The 19,615-nt window shown below is 40.1% G+C and overlaps 1 protein-coding gene across 11 annotated transcripts in view; it reads right to left on the bottom strand.

The window, feature by feature from the left end:
• Positions 1 to 1,962: 1,962 nt before the first annotated feature.
• The window catches only part of cnot1 (CCR4-NOT transcription complex, subunit 1), a 41,561-nt gene continuing 23,908 nt past the window's right edge, over positions 1,963 to 19,615 (bottom strand). For 7 of the 11 annotated variants that reach the window (XM_076734052.1, XM_076734049.1, XM_076734054.1 and 4 more), the window contains exons 30-49: positions 19,071 to 19,225; positions 18,642 to 18,938; positions 18,331 to 18,471; positions 17,169 to 17,273; positions 16,847 to 16,966; positions 16,339 to 16,533; positions 16,083 to 16,225; positions 8,405 to 8,513; positions 7,947 to 8,116; positions 7,356 to 7,587; positions 7,019 to 7,267; positions 5,770 to 5,933; positions 4,993 to 5,110; positions 4,790 to 4,891; positions 4,304 to 4,477; positions 3,971 to 4,120; positions 3,689 to 3,869; positions 3,225 to 3,357; positions 2,990 to 3,124; positions 1,963 to 2,896 (exon numbers count right to left, since the gene is read on the bottom strand). In XM_076734052.1, coding sequence (XP_076590167.1) covers positions 2,818 to 2,896; positions 2,990 to 3,124; positions 3,225 to 3,357; positions 3,689 to 3,869; positions 3,971 to 4,120; positions 4,304 to 4,477; positions 4,790 to 4,891; positions 4,993 to 5,110; positions 5,770 to 5,933; positions 7,019 to 7,267; positions 7,356 to 7,587; positions 7,947 to 8,116; positions 8,405 to 8,513; positions 16,083 to 16,225; positions 16,339 to 16,533; positions 16,847 to 16,966; positions 17,169 to 17,273; positions 18,331 to 18,471; positions 18,642 to 18,938; positions 19,071 to 19,225 — 3,152 coding nt within the window. In that variant the 3' untranslated portion in view covers positions 1,963 to 2,817. The remainder of the gene's footprint in view (positions 2,897 to 2,989; positions 3,125 to 3,224; positions 3,358 to 3,688; positions 3,870 to 3,970; positions 4,121 to 4,303; positions 4,478 to 4,789; positions 4,892 to 4,992; positions 5,111 to 5,769; positions 5,934 to 7,018; positions 7,268 to 7,355; positions 7,588 to 7,946; positions 8,117 to 8,404; positions 8,514 to 16,082; positions 16,226 to 16,338; positions 16,534 to 16,846; positions 16,967 to 17,168; positions 17,274 to 18,330; positions 18,472 to 18,641; positions 18,939 to 19,070; positions 19,226 to 19,615) is intronic. The other 4 variants (XM_076734057.1, XM_076734055.1, XM_076734059.1 and 1 more) reach the window with 1 other exon arrangement.

The raw sequence follows: 19,615 nt of genomic DNA, 5'->3' as shown, positions 1-19,615 counted from the left end.
CTCCTGTATTACATTAACTGAGCTCTGCAAGACTGTTAATGAGTCTAACTCCACCTTGTGTTGACCCTGTACCTACAGCATGTTCAGAGCATGTTTTTGACAGGGTTTCAGGTCATGTCCTGAAGATCATAAATACGCCTATGTATTTCTTACTAAAGAAACCCAACCTAGATAGCTATAGGCTGATATCCAATCTTCCACTCATCAGTAAGATACTGGAAAAGATAGAAGCTAGAGTGGAAATAAACCAATAAATGGATGAGCAATAATTTCTTGAAGTTAAATGAGGACAAAACTGAAATCCAACAATGTGAGGAAAACTTCATTTGTAAATAAAAAAAAGAAAAAAAGCTGGAAAACCGATTCATGTCCTTATTTCAATCTGATCTGATTAATGTAATTTACAATTAATTTGAAGGTCCTCCTCCTTGTATACAAAGCCCTTAATGGACTCGGATCAAGCTCCATAACTAACTTGTTTGTCACTATTTACCCTCAAGAACACTGCAATTCTCAGCTGCTGGCTTATTGGAGGTTTCCAGTAACAGCTGAAAGAAAATCAAGGATGCAGCCTTTGTTAATTATGCCCCTAAGCTCTGGAACAGACTTCCTATAGATATCAGGGAAGCAGCTCTCTGAATACTTGTAAAAGAAACCTTAAAAACGGATCAGTGATTCATGCCTTTGTTTCTAACTATTTTTAACTAGCTAATACTTCTATTAAAATGCATTTTACTTGATTTTATGCATTCGGACTATGAATGCTTCTATTTTCATTATTTTTACTTTTGGTATTGAGTTTTATTGTACTTGTTTTACATTAATTTTCTGTCTCTGTTTTTATGCTTCTTCTGTCTGTTTTTCTCATGTTTCATACATAGCTTCTCAGTGTAGCTTCTACCCTTTTTGAAAATTGGGAGTGTGTAATTATCCTTTTTGAGGAAGCATGTTTCTGTGCATAGGTCTTTGATCCCTGCCTATTTCATAGTGAGTTTGAAAATGCTCCTGTGAACCACACCTCCACTTCTTGTATATTAAAAAAAGAAAAATTGGTGCATGTCATGTTTGTTGTCACTTTGAGCTTCCATTCTTGCATGAAAGGTGCTATACAAATTTAGTTGTTATTTTTCAAGGGCTGTTAGGCCTTTCATCAACACAATTACAAGGTTTTCTAGTCCTGGGGAGTCATGGAAGGCTTGAGGTTGTTGATTGGTTGTTGTGGTCTCTCCTTGGGGTTTTCAACTTAAGTATCTAGGGATCTTGTTGACAAGTAATGGAAAAATAGATCATGAGATGGACAGACGAATTGGTGCGGCATCAGCAGTAGTGGTGAAGAGGGAGCTGAGCTGAAGGAAAAGCTTTCGATTTACCATTCAATCTACTATATCTTCCATCCTTCACCTATGGGCATGAACTTGGAGGAGTGACAAAGTATGAGGTCCCTGATAACAGTAACTGAAATGAGTTTCCTCCATAGGAGCTCGGACATCCAGAGGGAGCTCAGAATAGAGCTGCAACTCCTTTCCGTAAAAAACAGCCAGCTGAGATTATTCGGATGTCTGATTCGGATGCCTTACTTAGTTTCCTCGCCATGCCCAACTAGGAGGACATCCCAAGGTAGACCCAGAACTCACTGGGGGGATTACATACTTCTTCTGGCCTGGAAACACCTGGGGATCCCCCAGGAGGTGGTGGAAAACATTGCTGGGGAAAGGCATGTCTGTAATACCCTGCTGCCATTACAACAAACAGAAGAAAATGGATGGTATACCATTATTGATTGTGATGATATAAAACATGATGAAAACCTTAGAACTTCTTTCAAAAACAGTATTCAAACATTTGTTTTCAAGTCACTGCTGGACATGGAGTCAGGTATTCAATGTTTTTGAAAATTGCTACCTAGTTTTCAAACACCTAGGATCATCCAATTACTCTTGTCGTGAATGAACACAGATCCACTGCAGTTTGAATGCTTTATTTCCTCTATGTACGCATACTGCACTTAAGTAGCAAGAAGTAAAGGCAAACTAGAAAGGACTACAAAATACAACACATGGACCAATACGTTTAGAAAACATTCAAAATGTTACAAAATGGGCTGTATTGGTCCTTCTATTGTTGTTCTTCAACTTGGATCTTTGTACAAATTGTCAAGATACGATATCACCATCACTTTGCAAAATTTACAAGTGCCAGGGAGAGACTTCAAGAACCAGTTTCAAAGGGACAAACCACAGCAAACTGTCTCCACCAACACACCAGGAGTAGACCCAACCCCACCAGGGAGACTAAACTCCACCTTTCTGTCCCACTCAGGGATAAAATAAATCAAATAAAAGTAGCAGGTGGCTTTTTTTCTCTGATCATATACCATTCAGCCTCTGAAAGCAAAAAAAAAAAGTGAAAAAAGGATTTGTGTGGGAGGGAAGCAACTTTGGTAGTGAGTGAAAATATGTTTAGATATCTTTACATGTCAGGATAAATTTTATTTGACATGTGCATTGCTGTCCATTTATCTATGCTGCTGTGCTCCCTTTTTCCAATATTTACATCAAAAGCGTCCAAAAAAAAACAAAAAAAAAACAACAACAACAACTCAATCCATTCCCTCCATCTCATTTCAACCCCAAAGGGATAAACAAAAATCTAACTCCTTAGATCCATGAGCAGTAGTCCTTTCATCCACATGTCAAATGACTGTGGCTGACAGTTTATCCAGTGCCAACAGTTAAGAAGGAAGTGTGCGTATGTGGTGGGGGATTGGGTCAAGGCTGTGGTGTCTCTTCAGATGCTACAAGCTGGCTGGTACACAGGCTAGCTAGCACCAGTGCCCTCCATCACCTGCTGGGCCTGCTTCTGTCCCATGCAGCATTGGGCTACTGACTGGAACAGCCTGATGAGAGAAAGGAGAGGTAGGATGTGAACATCTGTTATGGAACAGCAGAGGTTACGGGTTATAGAACAATGAGTCAAACAGGGGACCTACTTTTCAATCTCAGGGGCACAATGCACAAAGTCGTGGCTCCAGAACTTGAAGGCAGGATTCTTGATCAGCTCGATGAAGGTTATGAGGAGACCCCATGGGTGAGGTCTGTTCACTATCAGCCTCTCCAACAGAACCCTGGAAGAGGAAAAGAGAGTTTTGACTCCCTTCAAGTAGGTGGTGGTTCAATGTATTTCTTGTGCTGAAATAAAGTCAAACAGATCAGACTTCATCTCACCTCGTGATCTGCTCCTGGATCGCCTCAGTGTTGGCTTCAGCAAACAGATAGAGCATGGTGCAGCTGAAGTAGTGGGTGTGGCTGTTGGGGTAGCGCAGCTGATTGGCGATTGCGTTCAAGAACAGGTAACGCCCTGAAAAGACAAAACAGCACAAACCCGATCAGAGTGGTGTGCTTTTTGTTAAGTGCAGATGCTGAAGATCTAAAATCAGGTTGGTAACACTAAAATCACACAATATGAAATTTTCCAAAAGCTTTTCTTGTTTGGCTCTTTAGATACAATAAATGTTAAATTTAATTACAAAATCTCATGTAATGTTAAACTGTTTATAAATGACACAGGACATTTGCCTTACTTTTTTAGTACTGACTGACTTTGAATAAAGTCACTGCAAAAAACTCTGAATTGCCAAGCACTTAACTATTTGACAGAAACTGATGTGGTTTGTACACTGCCACCCTACCCTCAGTATCCAGGTCCACGGCCAGATTCTGGAAGATGTCCATGTGTGCAGAGTGGGTGATAGTGCTCATGGAGGGTGTGCTGCCCTTGTTGTGGATGTGAGCAATTGCCTGTGTGCCTACATACAACACTAGAGCATTGATCAGCTGGATGTTGTAGCGGTTTCCTGGCTCATTAGACACCTTGGAGACAAACAACATGACAAATTAACAAAAAACTGCATTGTCCTTCATTGAAACATAATACTAATAATACTTTCAAATAGATGGATGAATGCCCGTACCTGCAGGTTGCTGCGCAGCTCTGACAAGAAAGTGACTGGTGAACGAGTCTTCAGATAGGAGTCCAGATCCTTCTTGAACTGGGAAGGCATAACACCTGTGAAGTTGGTAAGGATTCGGGGAGCGATGTTGATCTCACTCAGCATGTCCACCTGCAACCAGGGTGTTAACAAAACACAGATTTGTTAGATGATTTGTCAGGTTTCTTAGTTCAAACAAGGTTGAAGAAACCTTTCTGTACACTGTCAAATCAAATGTCAAGTGTGTGTGTGTGTGTGTGTGTGTGTGTGTGTGTGTGTGTGTGTGTGTGTGTGTGTGTGCGTGCGCATCTCTACCTTGAGATTAGGTGTGAATGGGTCAGGGAGTCTCATGTTGCGTGGAAAGGCACTGAGGATGAGGTTACGGAGCTGGATGCAGTTGGGCGGAATAACATCACAGAAGCCATAATGGTAGTCACACAGGAACTCTGGGAAGTCATGCAGCAGGACCAGGAGCACTCGCAGTGTGCCCTGAAACACCCAATAATAATAATAATAATAATAATAATAATAATAAGTTTTAGGTTCTGTCATCCAGACATTTAAAATGAAACGTGCACATCAATGAAACAACTGACATTTGGAACCATCTCATTCAGTTTGGTTGTTGCCAATACAAGAAAAAGACTAAATATGCCATACACCAGTTACAAGCCCCAGTTTCAATGCAATGTCTAATCAAACAACAAAAATGACAGAAACATGGGTTTCACTGTTGTCAAAGTTGGCTAATACAGGCAGCAGTTATTCCTGCAAGGACATAAAGGAAAAATGAGAGAGCACCTTATAGAGGATTTGCATAGGTTTGTTGAGCTCTACATTCCTCAGGAATGGGGCCAGGTACTTGAAGAGATCAATCAGCAACTGTGCATACATGGGCCAACCCTTCAAGACAACATCAGTACATTAAACCAAAATTCAAGATTCATTTGAGGGTTAATGAGAATGAATGTGTAAATGAAACAGTCTTGTCTATTCTTGCCTACCTTTTGCTGGGGTGTGTGTGCTAGCATCCTGGCAATAAAAATGCGATGTGAGATGAGTTCCAGCCAGGCGTATACAAAGCCAGGTGCTTTGGTGGGTCTCAGGATGTGGAAGGTATTGCTGTAAATAAAAAGAAAAAGTGAGTCCAAAAGTGCAGCAATCACAGATGGACAGAAACATTTAAAACATTTTCGTTTTGAGGACAGTTATCAGCAGTGGCTGAGCCTTCTCTACTCGACACAGTGTACACAGTCCCCTGGCAGGAAGCACGAGCAAACCCAACTCAAAAAAGGTTGGGATGCTGTGTAGAACATAAATAAATCAGAATGTGATAATGTGCTAATCCTTTTTGACATAAACTCAAATGAGAACAGTACAAAGGCAATATAGTTAATGTTGTACCTAATCAACTTCACTTTTTAATCAACATATGCTTGTTTTGCCAATTCTGAATTTGATGTTAGCAACATGTTTCAAACAAGTTGGGAAAGCGTCCACAAAGGATGGAAAAGTTGTGGAATGCTAAAAAACGTGTTTGGAACAATCCACGGGTAAACAGGTTAATTGGAAACAGATGATCACATCATGATTGGGTATGAAAGGGAAACTCGAATGTATCAAGAATATTACTTCATAGGCTTGGGAACACTTTGTAAAACCACTGTTGGTAACACATTTCCGTTTGCCAATGAACACATTCTGTTTTTACTTATGTTTAACACAGCTTCTCGATGTCTTTGAAATCTCAGTTGTTTTGTTGATCTCTGTCGATGTCTCACCAGAAGGCAGTGAGCGTCTGGAAGTTGATAGTCTCCAGGACATGTTCGGGGGCATTGAGCTCCAACAGCAGCATAATGAAAATGCGGTGGTATGGCAGCTGTTGGAATTCTGTCTGACGGACATCATGATCCTGTATCAGCACCCCAACTACGATACCCAGCACCTATAAGAACAATGGAGAACTCAGTCAGAATCAAGTAAACCATCCTAGTTAAAGGTTGCCAGAATACCTGCAAAGGAGTCAAGCATTTATACTGTGTGCAGCTGTTGAGATTTAATAATCAAAATTACAATTAGGCTTTCAAGTCATAATGAACGTTTCTGAGATGCTCTGACATAAAACGACACTTATTATAAGTCTTAATGTCACATCCCTGGTTTATATTCTGTGTAAGGTGGGGTGACCAATACAGCCCTTCAATCATGGTTATATGTAATTTTATATCACATTTTATATCTTAATATATCATGGTGCTAAATAGTTTAAAGGGCGGCACGGTGGCGCAGCAGGTAGTGCGCGTGCCTCACAGCAAGAAGGTTGCTGGTTCGAACCCGGGGTCGGGCAGGGCCTTTCTGTGTGAAGTTTGCATGTTCTTCCCGTGCATCCGGCTTCCTCCCACAGACCGTAGGTGTGAGTGTGAGTGTGTGAGTTGTCTGTCTGTGTGTCTGTGTATGTTGCCCTGCGATTGGCTGGCGACTGGTTCAGGGTGTACCCCGCCTCTCGCCCATTGCTAGCTGGGATAGGCTCCAGCCCCCCGCAACCCCGAAATGGGATGCGCGGGTAAAGAAGATGAATGAATGAATAGTTTAAAATAGCCATACTGTACCATATTTGATTATTTCTTTTATTCGGAACCTCTATACAAACAAAAACAACTGGCTCACATGAGACAACACTTGCTTTCAAATGGAAGCATTAACATGCCAAATAAAAACTACAGAGATGCAAAAGAGGTACATTATTACCACCAACTGTCACTCTCAGGTAACTTGAACACCTGTGAACAGTTTTTCTGCCCCACTTATGTGGCCTTGTGAGGCAGCTGGTAAGGTCTGCACATTGTCCAGATTTGCCCTTTAACATATGTTGCACATTTTTCCACATCAGACACCATCTCACTTTCTGGATTTGGTTTAGGCAAGGGGTAGTATTTCACTAACAACAACAAAAAGATATTTTTCCACAAGACATTTGGACTAATCTTTCACAGATGATAAATAAGGTATATTTTTGTCATATTGCTGTACCTTGTTGAGGAGGTTGATTTTTGTGACCGTGTTGGTGGCCTCTCCGGAGTGTTTGACCAGCAGGGCTATGAGCCTAACAAATGCATCCAGGTTGTGGTAGCACTTGGCTCTGATAATAGCTGCACTGGCTGCTGGGTTGTGCTGCTGTTCAGCCTGTGCCCGATAGCTTATCTCCACACACATTTCTGTGCACAGCCGGAAGAACCTTGTGATCAAGTCATCTGTCTTCAGTATGCCCTGCTGGTGCATCTAGAGGAAGAAGAAAGGGAGACTTACAATCAACATGAGGAACAAGGCTCACCATGATTTTTGATCATCTTAACTGATAAATGTTTACCTGGCCAACAAAGGCAGAGAAAGCTTTGGTGCTATCCCTGCCAGCAGCAGCTGAGTGATACAGGTTGACCCATTCCCTCAGAAGGTACTCTGCCTTCTCTCTCAGGCCTGGAGGATCATCATATTCTGAAGCCTGTGAAATTCCAGAGTGCATCATGAAGTTGGGTCCGCCATGGGCACGGTCAATCATAGCCTCATAGTTGGAGCGAACAACATCCATCAGCTGGGGAAGACTGGGAAGGAGGACAATGAGATGACAGAGTCAGTTGTAACCTCACTCATATTACCAAATTAGGCAAAAAGCAAAAGACTAAAGATTAGACATTGATTTCTAGGTGGATTAACAAAAATGTCTTCAAAATGCCAAAGTGGCCTTCATTTAATTTAATCTGACAAGAAAACCTATGAGATTTGTATGTCCTGACACATCTGTTGACATCTGCTACTGCAATCCTCGTTTTTGTATATCCATCTGGGCAAGCTGTTGTAATTTGTAACTCACAGCTGTCTTTCTGACTTTCACAGATATTTGTGGTCTATGCATAAATAAATTAACTAATGAAAAATAAAAATAAATAACGTAGTTGTTTACCCCTCAGGTGCATTGGCTCTGGAGTGAGCACAGGTCCTCATTAAAGTCTCAATTGTGTGGAAGAGATCAGCCTCTGTGACATGGCTGACACTGCGTTCATCCACAAGCAGAAGCTTCACCAACTGCATGGCAAATGCCACTGCCATGTAGTGCAGTCCATTTTCCATTGACTGGAAGAAAACAAAAATCAACATTAGCTAGCAAATGGCACTTGAAATTTTACCTGATTCACAAATCCACTGATCAAGGTGAAATACAGTGCTTACATATCTGCATAATTTCAAGTACATGTCTAACTACACATAGTCAAAACCAATTTCTAGAAATGTATCTTAATTAAGCAGAAATATTAAAAAAAATGACTGCAAAAGTATTAACACCACACCCAAAAACAAAGTATAAAATAAAGAAAATAAAAAACTAGTAAAAAACTATAAGTGAAAGTATGTAATGTGTACCTGTGCCAGATGCAGGTCATACTGCTGCATATTCACCAGATGGTTCCTGATCAGAAGCTCCACTGCCTCTACGTTGTATTTGTACTCATCACGACATTCAATCAGACACCTGTAAACAAATGCTCAAAATTTAATCAGAAAACTACTGCAATATATCCGTATACAGTAGTACTTCACAGCTATGTTGACAACCTTTGGTCAGTTGGGCAGGGAAACAGAGGAAGAGAAGGATAAAAGAATAAAACAAAAGAAAATCCAGGTGCAGCTTAAGCAGCCTATTAAGATGCCAGCAAGAGGAGCATATGAGCTGGAACAGCATGTACTACATGCTACAGTCTCATTGAGCAGAAGCAGCCACTGGGAATATCTTAGTCTGAGTATGAGTTTCCCAACAACTTCCTCACAGTCAAGAGAGGACTGAGGAGTTGAACCTGAAAAGTGAGCTTCTCTGATGCTTTGGCATCAGAATGTAATTCCAGTTGTGACCATGCTTCAGAGACTTTTGACCAAAGAAACAGATGAAAACTATGGCATCAAAACAATGAAGAGAAACTTAGCATTGCAACTGTTCTAAAATGCAGGTGTGTGTGCTGAGCATGTTAAAACTGTAATGATGTAATGATTATTAAGCACTTTTGGTACTTAATATCAAGCAAGTACCCAAATGTAAGACAACAATAAAGTGTTTATATAATTCAAAGCAGTCGGGGTAAAAGGAGCTCAAGACAGTAGTGAAGAATAAATAATGATTTGATCTTTTATATCTTATTTATTTAGAAGTTTCATTGTTATTAACATAACATATATAAACATCAATCAATAAACATTAATGCAGATGTCATGTGCAAAGAAAAGACAAAACAACAAGGACAAAAACAAACAAACAAAGGAATAGCTTATAGTTTACATCTGGAGAGTGAAACTAGGGAGTCCATAATCTTCACAAGTAGGACAATCAAAGTAATAATTATTACAAAAATACAAAAAAGTAAAAAATACTCTTGTCTCCATTTATATTTCTCGTACCAGTTAATTTGAACAGTTTCATAGTATGTCAGCCTTTATAATTTTTGATTCTTTGATTCCTTATCCTATGTGTTATTCTTTCCACAGTATAGAACTCCTTAATTGTTTCCTTCCATTTTATTATTTGTGGTGTATTTGGTTTCAGCCAGTTTTTAGTAATCTATTTAATTGCTGTTATTCTTAATATTCTACAAAGGTATTTGTCTGATGGCAGAGATAGTGCATCTGGGGGTTTTCCTAAAAGTGTTTTAGAGTTCAATTACATTGAAATATTTTTTCCATTTCTTTTGTTACTTTATAATAACAATATTCTTTTAGGACTGGACATGAATATAATATACGTGACCCGCCACGAGAAAACCAGCAACAAGTCGGCCCGGCGCAAGTTGTGTAAACAACGAAAAATCTTTTTTTTTTTCTTTTTTTTTAAATGGGTGATTTAAATTTTTTTGCAGAATATGTAAGTTGAAATCATGAAGAAGCCACTCCATGTTTCGAGTGACAGTATTGGGGGCCTTTAAACCATAAACTTTGTATTTGAATTTGGGTTGTTTTAGAGGACGTTCTCAGTCCTAGTTGGGGGTGTGGCGATTCAACAGTTAATTAGCATACTGGCTTTCTTTGCCTATTCACACGCTTCTGCTCTTTTTTGGCCAATCAGTTGCATGTTAAAAGGGAACTACATGGCTACTTATGCAGATGCTCCTGCATATGAAGTAGGAAGCTGCATGTGAATGAAGATGGACGAGGAAAAACGCACTGCAAAAGAGCTAAATCGTGGCTGTTACAGCACAAATCTTTAGCAGTACTTCTTCGACAAGACAGATGCTTCTGGTTATGTCGACGCTGATCTCACTTGTGATTCTGAACCCGAAATAGCTGATGAAACTGAAGAAATCGACAAGAGAGACTGCATTACACTGGAGAACATCCCTAACCTACAGTTGACCTTAGCTGAAGATGAAGACGACGAAGAATCCCTTGGCCTCGCAGCGGACGAGCTGGAGCATAAGACATAAGAAGACAAAGAAATGGAGAATATCTGTGACTTTGACTGCAAATGCTAGGGAAGAAGAAAGGAGAATTCTCTCCTTGGGACACAGCATACGGATGGATTCTTTAGCTGCCGAAAGAGGGTGGCAGGACATGAGAATAACTGGACACCTGGGGGCCAACAGACGTACAGTAGTTACTTTTGAGATGACTACATTCACCAAGAAGCCCCCGACGATAAGAAAGCATGCCTGAACCTCTTATTTGATCGGTGGCAATGAAGTCTGCAGGAATACTTTTCAGTTTCTTATGGGGTGAGTTTTCATTAACTTCCAAGTTATCTACGTTGCATTAGTGTTCATTCGAAGTCACATACCGGGATTACAAACTGCTTTTTTCATGCTAAATGCTATGTGTATACCTTACATTGTTTTTAGCTAGCTCAGTATTATCCTTTTAAAATGCAAATTATATGCTCATCGAAACTTATGTTAGATCAGATGATCATATTATGAGCTGTAATGGGAGGTTTAGATATGTGAGCATCTGCTATTAATTTGAATAACACACCAACCTGATGATGTGCCTGAATAATGTGTGAATAACACACCTTTGGGTGCATAGATTAAGTATTGACTGCTAATACACCTGTTAGAATGACCCATGATCGGAAAGAAGGGTTTTCTTTGTTTTCCTTTTTCAGAATTGGCAAAGACACTCTGACTGACATAATCAAACACTTTGATGAGAATGGGGCAAGACCACAGTTAAGGAAGAGGGGCTCACAGCCAAGGCCAGCCAGGTTCATCAGCCGTGAACAAATCGATGGAGCTGTGGAATTTATAAAAAACTACGCAGAAGACAATGCCATCATGCTGCCTGGCCGACATCCTGGGCAGAGGAACTGGCATGTGAAGTTGCTGCCAACCCATGTGTCTAAGGCCTCAGTGTGGCGTCTCTACATGAAGTCTGCTAAGGAGCTTGGTATGTGTAAAAATTGATTCTAATGACCAGTAATGTGAAGCACCATTAGCAATTAAAGTATACTTAAACATAAGTAATATCTGTTTTTTCAGGTGAGCGCGCAGTTTGTAAATCCAGCTTCAAAGCACTGTGGAACCAGCTCCTCCTGCACATCAGAAGCTGCAGGCCACGAACAGATCTCTGCTGGCAGTGCCAACAGAATAACGAGCAGCTGGTACAAAGTGCAAATCTCCCAGAGGACAGAAAGTCTGAAGTGGTCCAGAAGCAACAAGATCATCTTGCCCTTGTGCAAAAAGAGCGGGCTGTGTACAACGAGATGACTGCTGCCTGCAGAAAGACATGTGCTGACTCTCAGTTGTCTTTTGGACCCTCCCCATCAGCAAGCAAGAAGATCAGGATGCATTACAGTTTTGATTTTGGACAGCAGGTACTATTTTATCACATTATTTACCCTTAAGACCGAAAGTCTTTATTTCTTTAGGTTTTATAGTGTTTGATTTATTAGACTGTTATGAATAAACACAAACAGCTTTCATTTTATCGAATCCTTTTTCCCTCTCTGTCTTCTTCAGATGCACTTTCCCTCAAACCCTCTTCAGCCTGGGCCAATGTACTTCCTGACTCCACGGAAATGTGGCCTTTTTGGTGTCTCCTGTGAAGGGCTGCTAAAACAGGTGAATTTCCTGATTGATGAAGGCATGTCGTGTGTTGTATTTAATTAGAGGGTGTACGTCATTTAAATTTTTATTATATCTCATATTTTTTAATCGAGTAACTTCTTACCTGTAGATATTTATAGAACTGAGGGTTTTGAAGGTTAAATGTTTTTGAGAGGTTCTCAAATGTCTCAGTCCCCTTATCTGTGATTATTTGGCTAAATCTGACCAGTCCTTTGTCAGCCCATGTTTTGAATGAGTCATCTAATTGATTTGGATTAAAATCTCTGTCTGTTGCAATTTCTCTCAGAATCATCATGTCTTTTTGAAGTTGTTTATTACTGTTTATTTTTTCCAGGCTCTTACTGTATTCTTCATACAAACGTTATCTATTTTATCAACTGTTGCATGAGTTACTTTGGTGAATATGAGTTCATTCAGTGGTTTTTCCATTTGAAAGATTTCCATTTTTTTCCATTTTGCTGTATTATTATTATTGATCCAGGCTAAGATTGCTTTAATTTGAGCAGCTATGTAATGTGACAAATTCGGCACTGCTAATCCTCCATGTAATCCTTTATTTATTTATTTTGTTTACATTTTAAGTTTAATCTGGGCTTTTCCTCTTCCCCAAATAAAGGTACTAAATAATTTGTCCCATTTATCAAACATGTTTTGTGGAATCAATATTGGTAAATTCTGAAATAGAAAAACAAATCTTGGTAGAACATTCATTTTGACAGTTTCGATTCTTCCTGTTATTGACAGTGGAATTACTGTCCATCTCTGTAGGTCTTGCTTGAGGTTATTTTCCAGTGTTTCAAGAACGTATACTAATACTTTGTTTATTTCTTTAGGGATGATCACTCCTAAATATTTTAACTTGCTTTGTTCCCATCTGAGTTTATATTTTAGTTTTATGTCTTGAGGTATTGGTTGACCTATTACCATGGCCTCTGTTTTATTTGTGTTTAGTTTATATATCCTGATAAATTATTGTATTGCTTGATCTCATCCATCACTTCAGTAATTGACTGGGTTATGTTAGATGAAGGATAACATCATCCACATACATTGCTATTTTGTACTCCTGTCCGATGTGTATTCCTTGAATTCTATTATTTTTTCTTATTTTTTCTGCCATTGGCTCCATAACCAGGATGAAGATCGGAGGGGATAGTGGTTCTCCCTGCCATGTACCTCTTGAAAGTTTAAAAGGTTTAGACAGGGTGGTGTTTACTCTAATGCTCGCATTGGGTGTTTTGTACATCATCTGAAGCAGACTTAGGAATTTTTCATGAAATCTGAATTTTTTGCATGTTTCAAACATAAAGGGCCACAGCACTCTGTCAAAAGCCTTTTCTGCATCAAGTGTTAACATAAGTGATTGCCGTTTTGTTTTTTGGGAGTGTTCCATTATATTTACTGTTCTTCTAACATTATCACTTAGGTGCCTATTAGGGACAAAACCAGACTGGTCTGAGTTTATGATATTAGGAATTATTTTTATAAGTCTATAAGCAGCTTTTGATCAACATTTAACAATGAGATTGGTCAATATGATGTGCAGTCTGTTGGATCTTTATCATCTTTATGAATCACAGTAATAATTGCAGTGTTCCATGTTGGGGCATCTTCTTTATTATCCAGTGCCCAGTTGTACACTTGCATGATGGTGTGAGTGGTGTTAATTCTTGGTGAAATTCCTTATAAAATTCATTAGTAAAACCATACCTGGGCGTTTCTCCTTTTTACTTCGTCTTATAGTTCTGCTACTTCCTCTTCCATTATTGATTTAACTAGTTGATTGTTTTCTTCTTCTGTGACTTCCAGTAGTTCAATGTTTTCAAAGTATTTGTGGATTTTTTCCCGTATTGGCTTCCTGAACCTTTGGCGTGTATAACTGTTTATAGTATTTTAGGAATTCATTTGCTATTTCTGTCCTTTTAAACACATTTTTAGAATTACTGTCCCTTATTTTGGTTACATTTAGTTTTATGCTTTGTTTTTCAGCCAGAATGCTAGTAGTTTCTGTGCTTTAGTCCACTGTCGTAATGTTTTTGTTTTGTGAAAATTAGTGCTTTTCAATGTTTTCCAATTCAATTTGATCTAACCTTTTTTAATTTGCTTAACTTTGTTTAAAGCCTGCGTACATGTTTCCTTTTTGTGTTCGTTTTGGAATTTATTTAAGGAGTCTAGTAATTCCTTTTTCTATATCTCTTTTACTTTTACCTTATACAATGCCAACATTATTAACTCTCCTCGAATTACTGCTTTAGCCCCTTCCCACAGTATGATGGGGGAGACCTCTCCATTATCATTAATCTCTATATATTGTTTAATTGTTGTCTTTATTTTATTCTTAATCTCGGCATCATTCAAAAGTGAATTATTAAGTCTCCATAATGTCGTACTTTTTTCAATTCCTATTTTACTTTCATGGCTATCATTGCATGGTCAGATACTGTGCCAATATGGCAATATGATCAAGTCTACAAATCAGAGCACGCCACTTAGTTACCACAGTAAAAAAAACAAACAACAACAACAAAAAAAAAAAAACAAATCGACCACGATCTGAATCTAAAATCTGTTGTTGCAAGAGTCAGTAGGCTACATGACGTGCATTAGCCCACTACTTTAAAGCATCGATTGAAAAAGACAAACACCTGATAAAAATGATTACAAATATGCTTGAGCCGCTTGCGGCTCACTTTTGCATGGCAGGTCAGTCTGGATGACGTGGCATACTGTCAGTGGCGGAACAGCTACGTGTTGTCACATGGAGCTTTCATTGATAATTCTATATAAAATTATGTGATATAAATATTTTATGGAGAAATCTCAGTCCCATTGTGGTTTACAGCAGATATTTGTAGTTAAAGTAACTGAGAAGGTTAAATCTCTCGTTTCAGATTTTTTTTTTTCCTCCAAAATAACTAAGCCAGTGGCCCTGAGAGGCAAGGTGAAAAAAAAATAATAATTGCGAGTTATCTCGTACGTACGAGATAAACTTAAACATTGCCAGTTTTATTTTTTTTTTCCACCTTGCCTTTCAGGGCTTCCGTACTTTCTTTAGTTCTTTCAGTGAATTTAATTCAGCTCAGCATTCATCTTTTACAACATAGTCTCCACTTAAATCCCACAGTTTGTAAGCCAAGTGAGGCTTCCTCTGTCTGTAGTTTATTTTGTTTGTTTCTGTACTGGTTTATCATCACAAATGAAGCGTCATACCTCTCTGTGGCACAGATCCACAGATCAGTACTTGTTGTCGTGTGTCCCAATCAGGCAAACAAACAATAATCGAGCGTGGTCTGGCATCTCTCTCTTAGCTGCGCGATGCACCCGGATGATTTTCTGCTGGAGTTGTAGTTCCAGCTTCTCCTTTAATAGGCCTTCAATAAAGTGGGTCACCTCCTCTCCTTCGGCTCCTTCCTTCATGCTGTATATCCTGATTTCCAGATAATCGAGCTTTCCGGTAATTTATTTCAGTTTCGTCATTAAAAAGTTGTTTGTCTTATAGAGCACAGCTTCTCTCTCCTCACACTGAGCCAGTCTCTCCTTCACCTCCTCCATCCTCTCTCTGGTGTCTTTATGTTCACATTTCACCTTGAAATTGTTGATGTAGTTCAGAGAAAGCTTGTTTTGTTTCCGTTCGAAATTCTTTGAAGTCTTTCCTAAAGTTGTCCAGTTGGCTGGTGATTTCCTCTGTGAACTTGTGGAGCAATTGTTCCATCTCATCCTCTTTGTCTGGGATTTGTTTGTTTGTTTCGCTTCGGGGTTTTTTCTCCGTCTTCTTCTTTACTTTCGAGACTGCTCCTGAGCGCAAATTCATTCCTTTGTGGGCATATGCTGCTCGCTCTCTATTTGGTCGTTTTTATCTGCATTTACCCATATTGAGTTTAACTCGAACCGAGGTGATAAGAAGCTCAAAGCTTATGCTGCCATCACTTGCGTACGTCTGGTGGAAGTCTCCAGCAAAAAATTATGTTTTGAAATCAAATGTGTGTCTGACTCACCTGGTGATCTGCTTATTGCACCACTGTGGTCCATAGGCACGTCCATCCTGTAGGGCTTTAAGCACCAGCAAGTGGCACTCCCGGTAGCGGAGCAGCAAGTCTGCATCAGCCCCACTTGTAGCATCCAGAAGCCCCTCCACAGCCTGGAAAATAGAGATAACTACTTGGTGAAACACAGGTTAGTATATATTAATCCTCAACCTTGCCTCTCTCACATCATTTCCTTAACTGCAACTATAAAAAGGACCTGCCATACCTTCTGCAGTAGGCCAAGTGCAGCGATGCCGTCCCTGGAGTTTCTAGCCAAGACCACAGCTTCCAACAGGCTGCGCAAAGCCTGGGTCAGGGGGTTCATGGCTAGGGCAGGGGGGATGGCATGAAGATGCTGCTCCAAGTCTGCCATGCACTTATCGTAGATCTGAGCCACATCATCGGTGGCCCATGCCTGTTGCTGTTAACAGAAATACAGGGACATGGGAGCAATTATGTTTATTTTTGTTTAAATTTAAGATTTAAGTTCCATAGGTTTAAAACTGACACACCTATCTGTGACACAAATGGCCTGACAAAAAAAAAAAAAAAAGAATTACAACAAAATTCATCATTTTGGACAATCTTTTTGCTGTTGGTCAGAATTAGCACAAACTGGGAAAAGGGTTCATAATCATTTTTTTTTCTTTGTACTGTATCACTTTTCAACCTTACCTTCCTCAGACTTTTTAGCTCTTAAGTTCTGTTTTGGGGATCACACAAAAAACACTCACTTTCATGGGCTGAGCCAAAAAGCCAGTGGGTTGGGAGAGATCATTACTGGGTAAGAAACCTGGAACATTCCTGGCGAACTCCTCGTATACAGCAAGTTGCTTGGGATCCACCCCTCCCACCTACAATATACAAATTCATTTTTTAAGTTAACAGAAATGGTATCCACATACTGTACACAGTGTAGAACAGTGCTGAATAATGATTCAATTTGAAAAATCCAGTAACTGAGGTTGTAAATTCAGATTTAAGATGCAACTAGCCTAGGTATAACTGAATGGATTTTTTTTCTAATATATTACATTACTGCATGTTATGGCTCACCTTCAGTCTAATCTGCTCAGGCATACGTTCAGCTTGGTAAGTCAGGACAACGGGATCACAATAACGACGCCCCTCTTGACGTGCATGCTTCCTCAGCTCAAATTCCTAAAAGAACACAAACAAATTGAAAGAAAGAAATTGCACACTATTGCCTTACCCCGTGTTCCCACCAAACGCGATGTCGCAAGATCGCGCGACAAGATTACATACAAAGTCAATGCAAAGACGCGATTTGAGGCGTCATCGCGCCGGGCGATGCGCTGCCGCGAAAATCGCTCCCATCGCGGCATCGCTTCATCACTCGAGTTGAAATAATTGAACTTTTGCGGCGAATTCGCGTGAAGACGCGCCGCGACAGCCAATCAGCGTTGTGATCATCATCGACGTGCTGACGTACGGACGTCCTGGTGTTCCCTCGCCGCGCAAACCAAACCGCCAGAAACAATAGAGGAGCAGGTAATTGTTGCCGTCACCGCTCACCCAGAGCTGTATGACAGTTCCTGTCCCCTCTACAGGGTCAGGAACAAGAAAGACCAGGCCTGGGTGAGCGTGAGCGAGGTGTTTGGACTATGGCGGTTAGCGATGGTGGTTATCTCAGCCATGGTCGACGAGAGAATGAAATGGCGGAAGAAATGTTGCTGTTTGGGCGGGCTCGTCGCGCGACGCGATGCTGCGACAAGGCGTTTTTTTGCATATTGGACCAGCATGAAAACTGGAGCGTGTAGCGCGACGCGATTTCATTTGACGCGCGATTAAATCGCTTTTATCGCGTTTGGTGGGAACACGGCGTTACAGTGAAATATATTAAAACATTAACAAAAAACACACCAATGAAAATTACACAATTTACACTTGCTAAAGCCCCATGCATCTTAGCAGAGCAGTCTACCTGTAAATAGGTATACCATTTACCTCTTAATTGGTCATGGCAATAAAAATGTCAAGTACCCCATCAAGATGCACATGCATACTTCTGAAGTGGTTGTACTTACTTGCACACCACAAAAAAAACATATACATGATTATTGCAGCCTGCAATACTAAGAATTAAAAATATCAATTTCTACATATTGCAAGCGGAGGTGGTACTTGTCACAGTTAACATCGAGTACAAAATACATTTATATTTACAACAGTTGAGGTAGTCTTCTGAAAGTCTCACCGTGGCTAGTCTCTTGTCCATTTCAGGGCCAGCCTTCTCCACAGCTGTTTTCTGAATGAAGCAGCAAGCTAATTCACAGTTGTCTTGAGCAATCCTGGCTGCAGCCTCTTCCATCATTTCCCTCTGTTGGGGGGTTGGTGCCTGAGGGAATAAACACCCCAAGTTAAAAAAGCAGGAATGGTACAAGGTATCAGACAAAAACAAAGGGGAAGATGACAGTGTAGGGAAAAAATTTTCTCTATGGTTGGTCTCTTTTCATCTTATGGACCACAATCAATTGACATATGCCTACATTTAGGGATTCAGCCTACCCTCAGTGCAGCCGCAAAGCTGTTCTTCAGGTTGGTGGCAATGCTCATGAGCAGTGGCTCACGGCAGGTGATCATGGCCATGCCAGCAGTCAGGTTTCTCATCATATGGTGGGCAGCCACACGCATGCGGGACTCCTCTGAATCCAGGGCAAAGTCCTTCCTGATGATCTGCTCACAGGTTGTCATGGCAATTTTGATAGAGCGGTCAACCACAGGGTGCACCAGCTCTTGGACAGCTCGCTCTACTGACTGACGTACACACTGCTTCAACTGGGGATGAGCCTGTAGCAGAGGGATCTAAAGAGAAACAATTGGGGAGGCATGAGAGAAAAATCAAGAAAACAAAAAAAATTTTCATCAGATGCAAAAGACAATGTTTATGTGTGTTTGTGTATTAAAGAGAATAATGGACAGGTGCCCTTAACTTACACTGCCATTTATATTGATGTGGGGAGCCAGGCCTGCCAAGGCATACACATTGATGTCATGGTAACTGAACTGTGGGGTGGGGGGCCCAGTGGTTGTGCAAGTGGTGGTGGTGGCAGCTGGTGTTGAGGGAGGAGCTGCAAATGGAACAAAGTCTCCTGTTGGTCACAAAATGCTCATTTGATTAAAATCACAAGAAAAAGCACAATATTCAGACAAAGAGAAAGTGAGCACATAGGCAGTAGAAACAAATACTGAGTTTTTTAGAGTAACATTTCAAAAAAGCAAAAGACAGATATAACAAAACATAGGTGATAGGTCAGACATTAATATGTCAATCTCAAGTTTAATAAAAACTGATAATACAAGAGAAACTGAATATTTTCATGTTTTTTGTAATCATATACCTAGGTGTCCAGCAAGAGGACAATCTAGAGTTTAGAGAAATCTAAATCAAATCAATATATGGTGTGAACACCCTTTGTCCTCAAAACAGAATCAATTCTTCTAGGTACACTTGCACACAGTTTTTGAAGGAACTCGGCTGG

This window comes from Chaetodon auriga, chromosome 6, assembly GCF_051107435.1.
Source record: "Chaetodon auriga isolate fChaAug3 chromosome 6, fChaAug3.hap1, whole genome shotgun sequence".
Lineage (NCBI taxonomy): Eukaryota > Metazoa > Chordata > Actinopteri > Chaetodontiformes > Chaetodontidae > Chaetodon > Chaetodon auriga.
The sequence above is the reverse complement of the archived record's forward strand: the minus strand, read 5'-3'. Positions and strand labels throughout refer to the sequence as shown.